The 14143-nt window shown below is 37.1% G+C and overlaps 2 protein-coding genes across 2 annotated transcripts in view; both read left to right on the top strand.

Annotated features, from left to right (window-relative positions):
* The first annotated feature begins 1162 nt into the window (after window positions 1-1162).
* LOC136826661 (serine/arginine repetitive matrix protein 5-like) lies at window positions 1163-3085 on the top strand. The gene is made up of 3 exons (XM_067084016.1): window positions 1163-1766; window positions 1899-2054; window positions 2799-3085. Exons 1-3 carry the CDS (start codon window positions 1163-1165, stop codon window positions 3083-3085), a joined length of 1047 nt encoding a protein of 348 aa, XP_066940117.1.
* Window positions 3086-3374: 289 nt separating this feature from the next.
* Window positions 3375-14143, top strand: part of LOC136826660 (serine/arginine repetitive matrix protein 5-like) — a 19196-nt gene continuing 8427 nt past the window's right edge. Inside the window, exon 1 of the mRNA XM_067084015.1 lies at window positions 3375-4104. Coding sequence (XP_066940116.1) covers window positions 3375-4104 — 730 coding nt within the window. The remainder of the gene's footprint in view (window positions 4105-14143) is intronic.

Genomic DNA, 14143 nt, shown 5'->3' with positions numbered 1-14143 from the left:
AAAGCCAAGTAACTACATGAAAAATCCACAGAAGGAAAAGTCCAGTTACTACATGAGAAATCCACAGAAGTAAAAAGCCAACTACATGAAAAATCCACAGAAGTAAAGGCCAGTAACTACATGAGAAATCCACAGAAGGAAAAGTCAAGTAACTACATGAAAAATCCACAAAAGGAAAAGTCAAGTAACTACATGAAAAATCCACAGAAGGAAAAGTCAAGTAACTACATGAAAAATCCACAGAAGGAAAAGTCAAGTAACCACACGAGAAATCCACAGAAGGAAAAGTCAAGTAATTACATGAGAAATCCACAGAAGCAAAAGTCAAGCATCTACAAGAGAAAATCGTAGATAGAAAAGTCAAGTAACTACATGAGAAAGCCACATAAGGAAAAGTCAAATAACTACATAAGAAAGCCACAGAAGAAAAAAATTCAAGTAACTACATGAGAAATCCACAAAAGAAAAGTTAAGTATCTACATCAAAAATCCACAGAAAGAAAAGTCAAGTAACTACGGGAGGAGTTCACAGAAGGAAAATTCAAGTAACTACATAAGAAACCCATAGAAGGAAAAGTCAAGTATCTACATGAGAAAGCCACAGAAGGAAAAATCAAGTAACTACATGAGAAAGCCACAGAAGGAAAAGTCAAGTAACTGAATGAGAAAGCCACAGAAGGAAAAGCCAAGTAACTGCATGAGAAAGCCACAGAAGGAAAAGTCAAGTAACTGCATGAGAAAGCCACAGAAGCAAAATACAAGTATCTGCATGAAAAATACACAGAAAGGAAAGCCAAGGAATTACATGTGAAATCGACTGAAGCAAATGTCAAGGAAATGAGAAAGCCACAGAAGGAAAAAAGTCAAGTAATTACGTGAGAAATCCATAGAAGTAAAAGTCAAGTAACTACACGAGAAATCCACAGAAGTAAAAGCCAAGTAACTACATGAAAAATCCACAGAAGAAAAGTCCAGTAACTACATGAGAAATCCACAGAAGTAAAAGCCAAGTAACTACATGAAAAATCCATAGGAGGAAAAGTCAAGTAATTACATGAGAAATCCACAGAAGGAAGAGTCAAGTTACTACATGAGAAATCCACAGAAGGAAAAGTCAAGTAACTAGATGAGAAATCCATAGAATGAGAGGTCAAGTAACCGCATGAGAAATCGACAGAAGGAAAAGACAAGTAACTACACGGGAAATCCACAGAAGGAGAGGTCAAGTATCTGCATGAAAAATCCACAGAAGGAAAAGCCAAGTAACTACATGAGAAATCCACAGAAGCAGAAGTCAAGTAACTTCATGAGAAATCCACATAAGGAAAAGACAAGTATCTGCATGAAAAATACACAAAAGGAAAAGTCAAGTAACTACATGAGAAATCCACAGAAGCAGAAGTCAAGTAACTACATGAGAAATCCACGGAAGCAAAAGTCAAGTAACTACATGAGAAATCCACAGAAGCAGAAGTCAAGTAACTGCAAGAGAAATCCACAGAAGCAAAGGTCAAGTAACTACATGAGAAATCCACAGAAGCTAAAGTCAAGTAACTACATGAGAAATCCACAGAAACAAAAGTCAAGTAACTGCAAGAGAAATCCACAGAAGAAAAATACAAGTATCTGCATGAAAAATACACAGAAGGGAAAGTCAAGGAATTACATGAGAAATCGACAGAAGCAAAAGTCAAGTAATTACATGAGAAATCCACAGAAGGAAAAGTCAAGTAATTACATGAGAAGTCCACAGAAGCAAAAGTCAAGTAACTACACGAGAAATCCACAGAAGTAAAAGCCAAGAAAACTACATGAAAAATCCACAGAAGGAAAAGTCCAGTAATTACATGAGAAACCCACAGAAGTAAAAGCCAAGTAACTACATGAAAAATCCACAGGAGTAAAGGCCAGTAACTACATGAGAAATCCACAGAAGGAAAAGTCAAGTAACTACATGAAAAATCCACAGAAGGAAAAGTCAAGTAACTACATGAAAAATCCACAGAAGGAAAAGTCAAGTAACTACATGAGAAATCCACAGAAGGAAAAGTCAAGTAATTACATGAGAAATCCACAGAAGTAAAAGTCAAGCATCTACATGAGAAATTCGCAGAAAGAAAAGTCAAGTAACTTCACGAGAAAGCCACATAAGGAAAAGTCAAGTAACTACATAAGAAAGCCACAGAAGAAAATATTCAAGTAACTACATGAGAAATCCACAAAAGTGAAAGTTAAGTATCTACATGAAAAATCCACAGAAAGAAAAGTCAAGTAACTACAGGAGGAGTTCACAGAAGGAAAATTCAAGTAACTACATAAGAAATCCATATAATGAAAAGTCAAGTATCTACATGAGAAAGCCACAGAAGGAAAAATCAAGTAACTACATGAGAAAGCCACAGAAGGAAAAGTCAAGTAACTGCATGAGAAAGCCACAGAAGGAAATGTCAAGTAACTACATGAGAAAGCCACAGAAGGAAAAGTAAAGTAACTGCAAGAGAAATCCACAGAAGGAAAATACAAGTATCTGCATGAAAAATACACAGAAGGGAAAGTCAAGGAATTACATGAGAAATCGACAGAAGCAAAAGTCAAGTAATTACATGAGAAAGCCACAGAAGGAAAAGTCAATTAATTACATGAGAAATCCACAAAAGTAAAAGTCAAGTAACTACACGGGAAATCCACAGAGGTAAAAGGCAAGTAACTACATGAAAAATCCACAGAAGGAAAAGTCCAGTAACTACATGAGAAATCCACAGAAGTAAAAGCCAAGTAACTACATGAAAAATCCACAGAAGTAAAGGCCAGTAACTACATGAGAAAGCCACAGAAGGAAAAGTCAAGTAACTACATGAGAAATCCACAGAAGGAAAAGTCAAGTAACTACATGACAAATCTACAGAATGAAAAGTCAAGTAACTACATGAAAAATCCACAGAAGGAAAAGTCAAGTAACTACACGAGAAATCCACAGAAGGAAAAGTCAAGTAACTACACGAGAAATCCACAGAAGGAAAACTCAAGTAATTACATGAGAAATCCACAGAAGCAAAAGTCAAGCATCTACATGAGAAAATCGTAGAAAGAAAAGTCAAGTAACTACATGAGAAAGCCACATAAGGAAAAGTCAAGTAACTACATAAGAAAGCCACAGAAGAAAAAATTCAAGTAACTACATGAGAAATCCACAAAAGGAGAAGTTAAGTATCCATATGAAAAATCCACAGAAAGAAAAGTCACAGAAAGAAAAGTCAAGTAACTACAGGAGGAGTTCACAGAAGGAAAATTCAAGTAACTACATAAGAAATCCATAGCAGGAAAAGTCAAGTATCTACATGAGAAAGTAACAGAAAGAAAAGTCAAGTAACTACATGGGATGGCCACAGAAGGAAAAGTCAAGTAATTGCATTAGAAAGCCACAGAAGGAAAAATCAAGTAACTACATGAGAAAGCCACAGAAGGAAAAGTCAAGTATCTACATGAGAAAGCCACAGAAGGAAAAGTCAAGTAACTGCATGAGAAAGCCACAGAAGGAAAAGTCAAGAAACTGCATGAGAAAGCCACAGAAGGAAAAGTCAAGTAACTGCATGAGAAAGCCACAGAAGGAAAAGTCAAGAAACTGCATGAGAAAGCCACAGAAGGAAAAGTCAAGTAACTGCATGAGAAAGCCACAGAAGGAAAAGTCAAGTAACTGCATGAGAAAGCCACAGAAGGAAAAGTCAAGAAACTGCATGAGAAAGCCACAGAAGGAAAAGTCAAGTAACTGCATGAGAAAGCCACAGAAGGAAAAGTCAAGAAACTGCATGAGAAAGCCACAGAAGGAAAAGTCAAGTAACTGCATGAGAAAGCCACAGAAGGAAAAGTCAAGAAACTGCATGAGAAAGCCACAGAAGGAAAAGTCAAGTAACTGCATGAGAAAGCCACAGAAGGAAAAGTCAAGAAACTGCATGAGAAAGCCACAGAAGGAAAAGTCAAGTAACTGCATGAGAAAGCCACAGAGGGAAAAGTCAAGTAACTACACGAGAAAGCCAAAAACTACACGAGAAATCCACAGAAGGAAGTCAAGTAACTACGTGAGAAAGTTACCGAAGGAAAAGTCAAGTAAGTACATGGGAAAGCACAGAAGGAAAAGTCAAGTAAGTACATGAGAAAGCCACAGAAGGAAAAGCCAAGTAACTAAACGAGAGAGACACAGAAGGAAAAGTCAAGTAACTACACGAGAAAGCCACAGAAGGAAATGTCAAGTAAGTATAAGAGAAAGACACAGAAAGAAAAGCCAAGTAACTACACGAGAAAGCCACAGAAGGAAAAGTCAAGTAAGTACACGAGAAAGCCATAGAATGAAATGTCAAGTAAATACATGAGAAAGCCACAGAAGGAAAAGTCAAGTATCTACATGGGAAAGCCACAGGATGGCTGCTTTTAGAAGGAGCTGTTTAGTGTCAGTTCAGCGCTATTAACTTTGAAGATCACCAACAGGAATCACTTAGATGCTACATATAATTTGTATTGCGTATTCTTGCCAATCTAAGTCTTTCGTCATAAGAAAATGACAACTGCTTCCTGATTAGTTTAAGATTGTGAATGCAGAGCATAATTCACTGAACTTGCATCATTTCTTTAAAAACTCTAATAAATTTATCTCCATTACATAAAGAAATTACTATCTAAATCATGAAACAAAGCAACTAAGGGTAATTAGTGGACATATAAATTCTCGAGAGATAAAAGCAAACAACCATAACAACAGAATACTGACAAATGAGTAATTAAGAAATAAATGACCAAATATATTTACCAAATACACAAGAAAAAAAAAGGGTAACATTTTTCGTGCCGTATGGGAGTGCAGTTATGCCTTTCCATTCATTTGCTTTCATTCCGTTACCGATAGATCCTACAAATTTTGTTTGCACGCATCGCTGTAGATAAAAACAGAATTTATACTTGACACTCAATTTTAGGGCAAATTCAATGGGCTAGACAACTTCCATATCAAAGCGAGGGCGGCCGGACAACAGCAGAGCTCAACTTTTCATAGCTAATAAAAAGAATCGAGGGAGCGGGAGGGAAAACAAAATATGCCCCCGAATACGACGTGGAGTAAAGATCACATGGCAGGTGTGACACGCAGAAGTTTTTCTCAATTACTATTTACGAACAGGTGAGCATCGCCCCCTGCAAATGGATGAGGGGCGCGCGAAGACAAAAGTCATTTTCAGTCACCTCTTACTTTTGAAATTAATCTTAATTGGAAACAGTTTCATAGACAGATTGAAGGCTTCTATGTACACAATGAGATTTAAAAGTTGAACTGTTCCTTAGCACGGAATAAAATGCAAGATTTGGTACAATTGAAGCCATTAAAAAGACGCTTATGTCTAAGAAACAAAGAACATGTACGCATTTAATATATATATATATATATATATATATATATATATATATATATATATATATATATATATATATATATATATATATACACACATATATATTTGCAGATAATGATATTAGTAATAATGAAACCAAGAAAACAAAGTGACTTACAATAGGAAAACTAACCACAGCATGTGCTTACTTTTACAAGTGCAAAGTACCTTAAGTCACAATCTCCCTAAACACTGTCAATGTCGTACATACAGTCATGTTTAGTTTGCATGCAGGTGTACCATGGGCATTATTTTCAATGTTGTTTTTAGGAATCGTTTGTAAGCACCCTTTCCTATCATCCACTAAGACTCAATAAGCACCCTTTCCTATCATCCACTAAGACTCAATAAGCACCCTTTCCTATCATCCACTAAGACTCAATAAGCCCTTTTCCAAATCATCCTCTGACTCAATAAGCACTCTTTCCTGTCATCCGCTAGAACTCAATACCTTTCCTGATTATCAGCCAGTAAGACTCAATAAGCACCCTTCCCAGTCATATGCTAAGACTCGAGCACCTTTCCATGGTCATTCCCTAAGACTTAACAACACCGTTCCTTGTCATCTGCTAGGTCTCAATAAGTACCCTTCCCTGCAATCCACTAACACTCAGTAGGCATCCTTCCCTGTAGTCCATTAGCACTCATTGAGCACACTTTTCTGTGATCCATTATGAATAAAAAAGCACCCTTTCCCTCCATCCACTAACACCCAATAAGTATCCTTCCTGGTCATCCACTAAGACTCAATGAGCACCTGTCATCCGCCAGGGCTCACTGAGCACCCTTTACTCTGATCAACTAACAATCAGTAAGCATCCTTTCCTTCTATCCATTAAAACTCTTCCCAATCATCCACTGAGATTCAATAAGCACCCTTCCTTCCCATCTGCTAAGATTCAATGAGCATGTTTCGAGGTCATCCACTAAGACTCAGCAAGCGCTCTTTCCTGTCATACACTAATACTCAAATAGCACCCTTTTCTTTCATCCACTAAGGCTTAATCAGCATAATTTTCTGTCATCCACCAACACTCAACAAGTATCCTTTTCTGCCATCCACTAAAACTCAATAAGCATCCTCTCCTGTCATCCATTAAGACTCAATGAGCATTATTTTCTGTCATCCATTAAGACTCAATGAGCATTATTTTCTGTCATCTACAAAGACTCAACAAGCATACTTTCCTGTCATCCACTAAGACCCGATAAGCACCATTTCCTGTCATCCACTAAGACTTAATAAAAATTTTTTTCTGTCATTCACCAAGACTCAGTAGGTACCCTTTCCTGTCATACAATAAGATTCAATAAGCACCCTTTAGTGTCATCCACTAAAACACAATGAGCATCATTTTCTGCCAACCATCAAGACCCAATAAGCATCCTTTCCTATCATCCACTATGACTCAATAAACACCTATCCTATCATCCACTAAGACCCAATAATCATCCTTTCCTTCATCCACTAAGACTCAATAAGTATCCTTTCCAGTCATCCACTTACACTTAACAAGCACTACTATCTCATCATCCACTAGCATGAACACCTCCTTTCATCCACTAAAACTCAATGAGAATCATTTCCTGTCATCCACCAAGACTCACTGACCTTCAATATTCTGTTATCCATTATCAGGTCCAGGAAATCTTATAATCTGTGTTCTTGCACTACCATAATTTTGAAACATATTTAAGATACCTTCCTGATAACGGTCTTGCCTAGTAAGCCGAGCCAAACTTGTGATTCAGTGAATATACTGTACATTGCCTTTTTGGTTTTCTGGGAAAGAAAACTGTTGTGCCGGCTTTGACTGTCCGTCTACACTTTTTTCTGTCCGCCCTCAGACCTTAAAAACTACTGAGGCTAGAGGGCTGCAATGTGGTATGTTGATCATCCACCCTCCAAACATCAAACATACCAAGTTGCAGCCCTCAAGCCTCAGTAGTTTTTATTTTACTTAAGGTTAAGGTTAGCCATAATCGTGCTTTGGCAAAGATATTGGACAGGCCACCACCGGGCCATGGTTAAAGGTCCGTGGGCCGCGACTCATACAGCATTATACCGAGACCCCCGAAAGATACATCTCCTATCGGTGGCCTTGATTATACGCTGCAGCGGCTGTACAGAAAACTCGACTGCGCCGAAGTTTTTTACTTGTTCTGTCTGTGACCATATTTAACAAAAAAACAAAACAAATGTACAACAATAATGAAAATGGAGCGTCTACTAATTCGAATGAAAAACCTCTGATGCATTTATTCCAGTGAGGCATAAGACAAGATCTCCAGATACAAATACTGTAGAGTACGAGCTCTGTTAACAGGACAAATACAGTCACTAAACAATTTTCTGGCTGAAAATCACTTCCGCAAGAACCATGGATCAAACCAACAAACATCAGGTTAAATACAGAGGAAACTCACAATTCTCTGTTTTTGAATTATGAGTATAATTTAGTGAAAATATGTGTGGGCGGTATGTACATAGGACCAAAATAAGGCCAACTAACAATTTCTTCGTATAATGGAAACCTCAGGATAACGGATTAACCTTACTGACAAATTTTTGGGGAGGAAAGACAAGAAAGAGGTTAAAAGAAGTTATTTTTGGGAATTCTTTCGGCTTTAGAAAAAATTTTGCAACCTAAGTTACTCTAGTTTGTTTTACAACTCACCTACTGTCAAGGGCACCACTGCACTAATCTTGTACATTAAATCAATTTTCTTTAGGTTAAAATACACCTAAAATAAACGAAGAAAATAAAAAAAGCAACAAATTAGGAAAAGAAAATAAGAAGGATTTGAATTAAACTCAGAGAAACACAAGATGTGACGTGGTGCTCTTCTTCCATGATCCACACAAAGTAACGTTGCATAAATTGCTTTGGATCTTTGCCTTGCAAGCATAATGCAATACACTACAAACAACACACCTCCCCCGCTGTTCTCTTTCCACTCCCATAACCCATCCCATCACGATATGTAAGCGGGCGAAAACGAACAATAGAAAATGAAAAAGAAAAAAAAAAATCTCAACATTCCCTATAGTGTTTTCCATTTGCTCCACTACATATGGACTCTAATGCCATTATCTCTCTTTTTCCAAGCTTTCTTTTCTTTTTTTCCTTTTCGAAAAAGCTGCGACCGACACGCCATCTATGAGCCCTCGTGTAAAGCTTGTATTAGCCTAATGGACGTGTCAGAAGGGCTTTGCTTCGAGCCCCTTTTACAGTTACCACTAAACTCATTAAAACACCCAAGACATGCAATTAAGTTTTTGAATGGAAGGCCTCCCCCCTCCAACAGCCAATCAACAACTGTCTAAAAGTATAAAATAGCCAATCAGGGGTCCGGACACAAAGGTGCTCAGGGAAAAGAACATAAGCCGTTGATAGGATTTAATTACAAGGGAATCGTGTTAAAAGTTGTTCCTTTCGCGGCGAAAATGTCATTTTCTTGCGCGCTCCTTTTACTCACTTTCTCTCCAGGGCTAAAACTATTGAAAGAATTTTTCCTTCGCGGAACACAATACCTCCCCCACCTTCCAACTCTTCCTGTTTTTTTTCTTTTTTATTTAATTCTTTCTCTCATTCTTTCTCTCTCTCTTTCGCGTTTAAGCCGGGTTCACAGTCTCTCGCTCTCCTCCATCGCCACGGCACGGCCGCCCGGCGTCATCTCTCGACTCTTCACGCGCGTTTTATTGGCGCGACGATAAACAAAATTACGCGGGAGAATAACGACAAGACGACAAAATAAACTCGAAGTTAGCTCCTCCTGCTCCTCGGCACAGCCAGGCCTCATCCCGCGTTACTGACCGAAGCATCTGACATTTTCATCCCCACACAAGTTTGCGTTCTTTTTTTTCTTTCTTTTCTATTTACCTGGTGCGTGCCTGCCTGCCTGCCTGCCTGCCTGCCTGCCTTGCCTGCCTTGCCTGCCAGTGAGCCTGCCTGCCTGCCTGCCTGCCTGCCTGTGTAGGTTGCCCCCATTGATCAATTACAACGCGAAATTGAAGCTCAGAATCTACCAATTTATACTAGTCCCCCAGAAATTACATTTTTATATAGCGTAATCGATTTAATCCTTTACAAATGAGTGTGTAGCGCCATCCTTGAGTAATTTATTCACGGTAAGCTACACAATCTCTCAGATAATTGAGTCTATATAAGTATATTTATACATTTAATAATTTTGAAATATAATATTATTTCGGAATAGAATATTTGCTTTTAATTCATTTTCGGGAGGGGGAGGGAGGGAGGGGAGGAGGGGGAGGGGAGGAGGAGGAGGAGGGCCTCGGTCGAAGTAGATCCGCAATACAAATTAATTTTGCAAATGGTCTTTGAATAGCGAAATTGACCCGAGTGGAAAGACAAATAAGTTGTCTTTTTCCCCTCTCTTTACTTTCCTTCCGAAAACATTTGACGTTAATTGTATGCAAATTAAGCAGGAAGCCTCTTGTATCCACGTAAATTATACTTAAAAGGAAGATTTTGTTCAGTGATCTCTCGATAGAAAAAAAGTTGCTTGGGTATCGAAAACAAATATCGAAACAAAAGATTCGATGGTCGTCGTGATGATAACTTTGCAGCTAAAACAACAGACTGAATTTTCTGTGACCAATACATCGCAACTTACGATAATTCGGTTTAGAAGTTTCTAGATTTGTTGACTAGGCATTAAGTAACATTCACTGTCAAATTAAGTTTATTACGCTACATCCTAGTAACCTCAGTGTTATCTAATCTTTTGACGTCATTAATTTAACTTCAGTGCATACAAATACATTAAGTGAATAGCAATGGATTTTCTGCATTGCAGAGTGCTGTATGGTGTTAACTATATCACAGAACTTTATCGAAAGGCATTAAATTAGGAGAGGGCCATCATCCAATCTTCGCTGGACAAACCATATGGATTATGCCTCTTTAATTCCAGGTGTAGAGGAAAATATACACGCGAAAAGAATAAAAGCAAAGAAACTTGCTGTGTATAGCTCATATTTACCCGATTAAGTTCAAACTTCGAAGAACTTAATAAAAGGCATGAGTTATGCCGTTGCAGATTCGATAAGGTCAGATGAACAGTATAACAAAATAAAGGAGGATTCGGGATGATTATAGTTACGTCACTGTTTTAGTTGCGTTACTGGCGCTCCACTCCCCTTCCTGGCACCTGTTTCTGAGCTCCCCCGCCCCCCACAATTCCACCACACTAAAAGGAAAAAATGTAATATAATTTTTTCCACTTTTACTTAATATAACACACTTAGTTTAAGATTATTCACCAGTTAAGCAAACTTTAATCTCATATTAATTTGAAAAATATTTTGGCAATTTACCAGCAACCAATAAAAAAAAAAATGATATCATTACCAATCCAAAATGGCCATGAGTTATGATTTGATCAAAAGATGTGCAGTTCTTTGGCTGTCAGCTTAAAGCAATGAGATTCCTTATCTACACACAATAATATCTTTACTCGACAATTCAAAACTGCGCAATAATCGCCTCTTTATAAACTCGTTTTCGAACCGACATCTGTAACTGGAAAAGTAACTGAAAATAAAAATAATAATAATAATAATAATAATAATAATAATAATAATAATAATAATAATAATAATAATAATAATAAACGGTTTCCATCACGCAACCTAATTTCTAGGAAAAGTTTGCCTCATGATTTCAGCGGAAACATTTTTTCCCGGTGTAGAAAATCATTATCATTTTGTTGTTTTGAAATAGTCAATTAACTTCCTAACCCACGTCACAGAAATGAGATAAATGTAATTTCTTGACTATCAAGTAAATGAAAAGCGTAATTCTTGAAGATTCTACATTACAATATTTCCCTAATCGGCAAGACACAATAAAGTTCAGTTGTGGCCAATACCTAAAACCTAAAACTCTGCGCCAAAACTGACATTCGAAGATGAAAGAAAATTTTGCAGTTGATTTTGAAACTAAAAAAATGTAAATAAATAATCTTCTCCATCAAACACTTCAGCTACTGAATTGTTATTCTGCAAATGGTTATTTAAAGGCAAATACATAAAGCTTCAACAACAGACGCAATTAGTAACCGCAATAAAATATACATTTTTGAAATCGAAGGCCAAGCTAAAAAAAAAAGAGAAAAAAACCATTAAATTCTATGCCAACATAAAAAAAGGCGAAAAATAACCTAAAAGAAAAGAACAGAAAATAAAAAAAGAGGAAGAGAAGGAAAATATCGCAGATTCCACGTGATAGTCTGTCATCCATAAACTACGCTTTATGACACTCTTGCTGAACCTGCCCTAAATGGTGGCACTTTCCAATCACATAACGAGTAGGGTGGCACTCTAAGGTTATCTGTCCTGTTTATGCGCTCTCAGACAAGGGGTCACAGGATAAGAGTAAATAATATCCCAAGAAAATTGGATAGGGGACAACAAAATGATAAACAGCAAAATGAGAGAGAGAGAGAGAGAGAGAGAGAGAGAGAGAGAGAGAGAGAGAGAGAGAGAGAGAGAGAGAGTAAAGCAGGCAAGACAAATAACGAACGGCTTAATAAAAAATACGGAACAAGGAAAAGGTTAGGATATTGTGGAATAGGTCGAGAGAGGAAGAGAGAGATAGAGAGAGAGAGAGAGAGAGAGAGAGAGGAGAGAGAGAGAGAAAGAGAAAAAAACTATGTAGATGCGGGGGATTAAACGGAAAATGAAAGTGGGCTTTGTTTTAGAGTGGGAGAGGGATACAGGAAGAGTGGGCAGTGGGATTAAGGAGATAGGGGAGAGGAGAGAAAAGAGAGAGAGAGAGAGAGAGAGAGAGAGAGAGAGAGAGAGAGAGAGAGAGAGAGAGAGAGAGAGAAATGGAAGAACGAATGAGGGATCAGGAAAAAAGTCGATGGGCCACGTCCATGCGTGGGCACGTAATTGCAAAGGGAAGTGCGAGAGGCGAGGCGCTCATGCGCATACCAAAACGGAATTAAGTTTTTTTATGTTTTTTTTTCTCTGGAACTCTGGATACTGTTGTATCTTATAACATATCAGCTAATTGGAGATAATATCAGCAAACAATTTCTGTTGTTTCGAACCCCGAATTTTTTGTCTGTAGATTTAAACTGTTGCGCTAAATTTACAACGTCCATTTTTCACACTGGATGCAAGCGGTTTCTCAGAAATTTCATGACATCTGAATTTTGAAATCGATGCAAAGCGTCTCTCCCGAAATTTTTATGATTTCGTCACATAGATAATTGCATGTTGAATTTCCCGATCAAAGAGAATTTTCACGGAAAGAGGCCCAGAACGATAATCATCAATGAAAGGTCATTAATAGATCATTTCCACCTTCAAAACACAGAGCATTACGAAAGTGACCTTTGACGGAAGTGACGTCAATCATTCTGTTCAACAGTGTTATTCGATTGAAGAAGTTTTCTGAATCTATAACTCAAGAGGTCTAATACACTAATATAATTCTGCCTCGCGATCGTTTTATCCGCATTTTTTATTCCTCCTTGTAGTTCTTGTGGTCATCTTGTGGTCATCTTCACAGAGAGAGAGAGAGAGAGAGAGAGAGAGAGAGAGAGAGAGAGATTGATTGATAACAGAAGCTTAACAGAAATTATGGCTAAAATATATTCAAGATATTGCTGGCACCCCTCTGACCCTTAGTTAAATATTGAAAAAGTGTTCATGTTAAGAAGTATAAGATTAGACATCGATTTTACTTAGTGCTTTTTTTTTAGCAAGAAAATTCTGACGGCAGATTTATCATTAACGAAGCGCCTTAATTAAGAGGGGTGCCAAAAACTAAAGGGAATATATGAGTCTTTATAATCACTACCGTATCAATCAGAGTGCAATTTATGATGGTACCTTTAAGAATTTAAGTATATAAAATTTTTTCATACAAAAACTCGCCTAAGATGACCTGTAAAATATTAATTAAAAGAGTAAAGTAAACCATATAATAAAAAATCACAGGTTTCTGCAACTCTTGACCAATTCATTGAAAATGAGATGGCAGGTTCAGCTTTTTAAAATAAATAATAGCCTAACATTGTAACTCAGAATTATCTGCACAAGGGTTATAGTTTTCCTAAAAAAAAAAAAAAAAAAAAAAAAAAAAATTTAAATCCCAAAATAAATTTTCTCAAGCAATGCGTGACCAAATTCAATTATTTTACTGTCACTAAGAATAAAAAAAAAATTCTAGATGTACAGGAAGAAAGTACGTAAAATAAACAATTGAACAATAGCAAGTGGAGGCTATTATGACAACCATGGCAGCAATAGTGTCTATAAACTACCATTAATAAAAATTTTAACTCAATGTTATCAAAAAGACTTGAAGAGACGTCAGTTTATAAAAAAAATAACTCATTAAGTGGTATAACAAATCATAAATTCCTTTCACCTATTTGAATACCTGGAGATTCACAGGGGAACCACATGCAAAACAATGAGTAACCTTCAGGTTAGGAATTTAATATCTAACTAAAAAAAAAAAAAGAATTTAATAGCTTAAAAAGAAGTATTTTACGAACAGAGACTAAGTCACAAAGAGTTTAGAAGCGTAACGTTTCCACTTGAGTGTGGAATTATCCTAACTGATCAGTAGATGTGAGGTTTAGTTTATCCTATTTCTTTTTCGTGTTAGTTTCTTCTCCGTTTTACTCCTTAAACCACTATTTCTTTTTCCTAACTGGCGACT

The sequence above is a fragment of the Macrobrachium rosenbergii genome, chromosome 41 (genome assembly GCF_040412425.1).
Source record: "Macrobrachium rosenbergii isolate ZJJX-2024 chromosome 41, ASM4041242v1, whole genome shotgun sequence".
NCBI lineage: Eukaryota > Metazoa > Arthropoda > Malacostraca > Decapoda > Palaemonidae > Macrobrachium > Macrobrachium rosenbergii.
The sequence above is the reverse complement of the archived record's forward strand: the minus strand, read 5'-3'. Positions and strand labels throughout refer to the sequence as shown.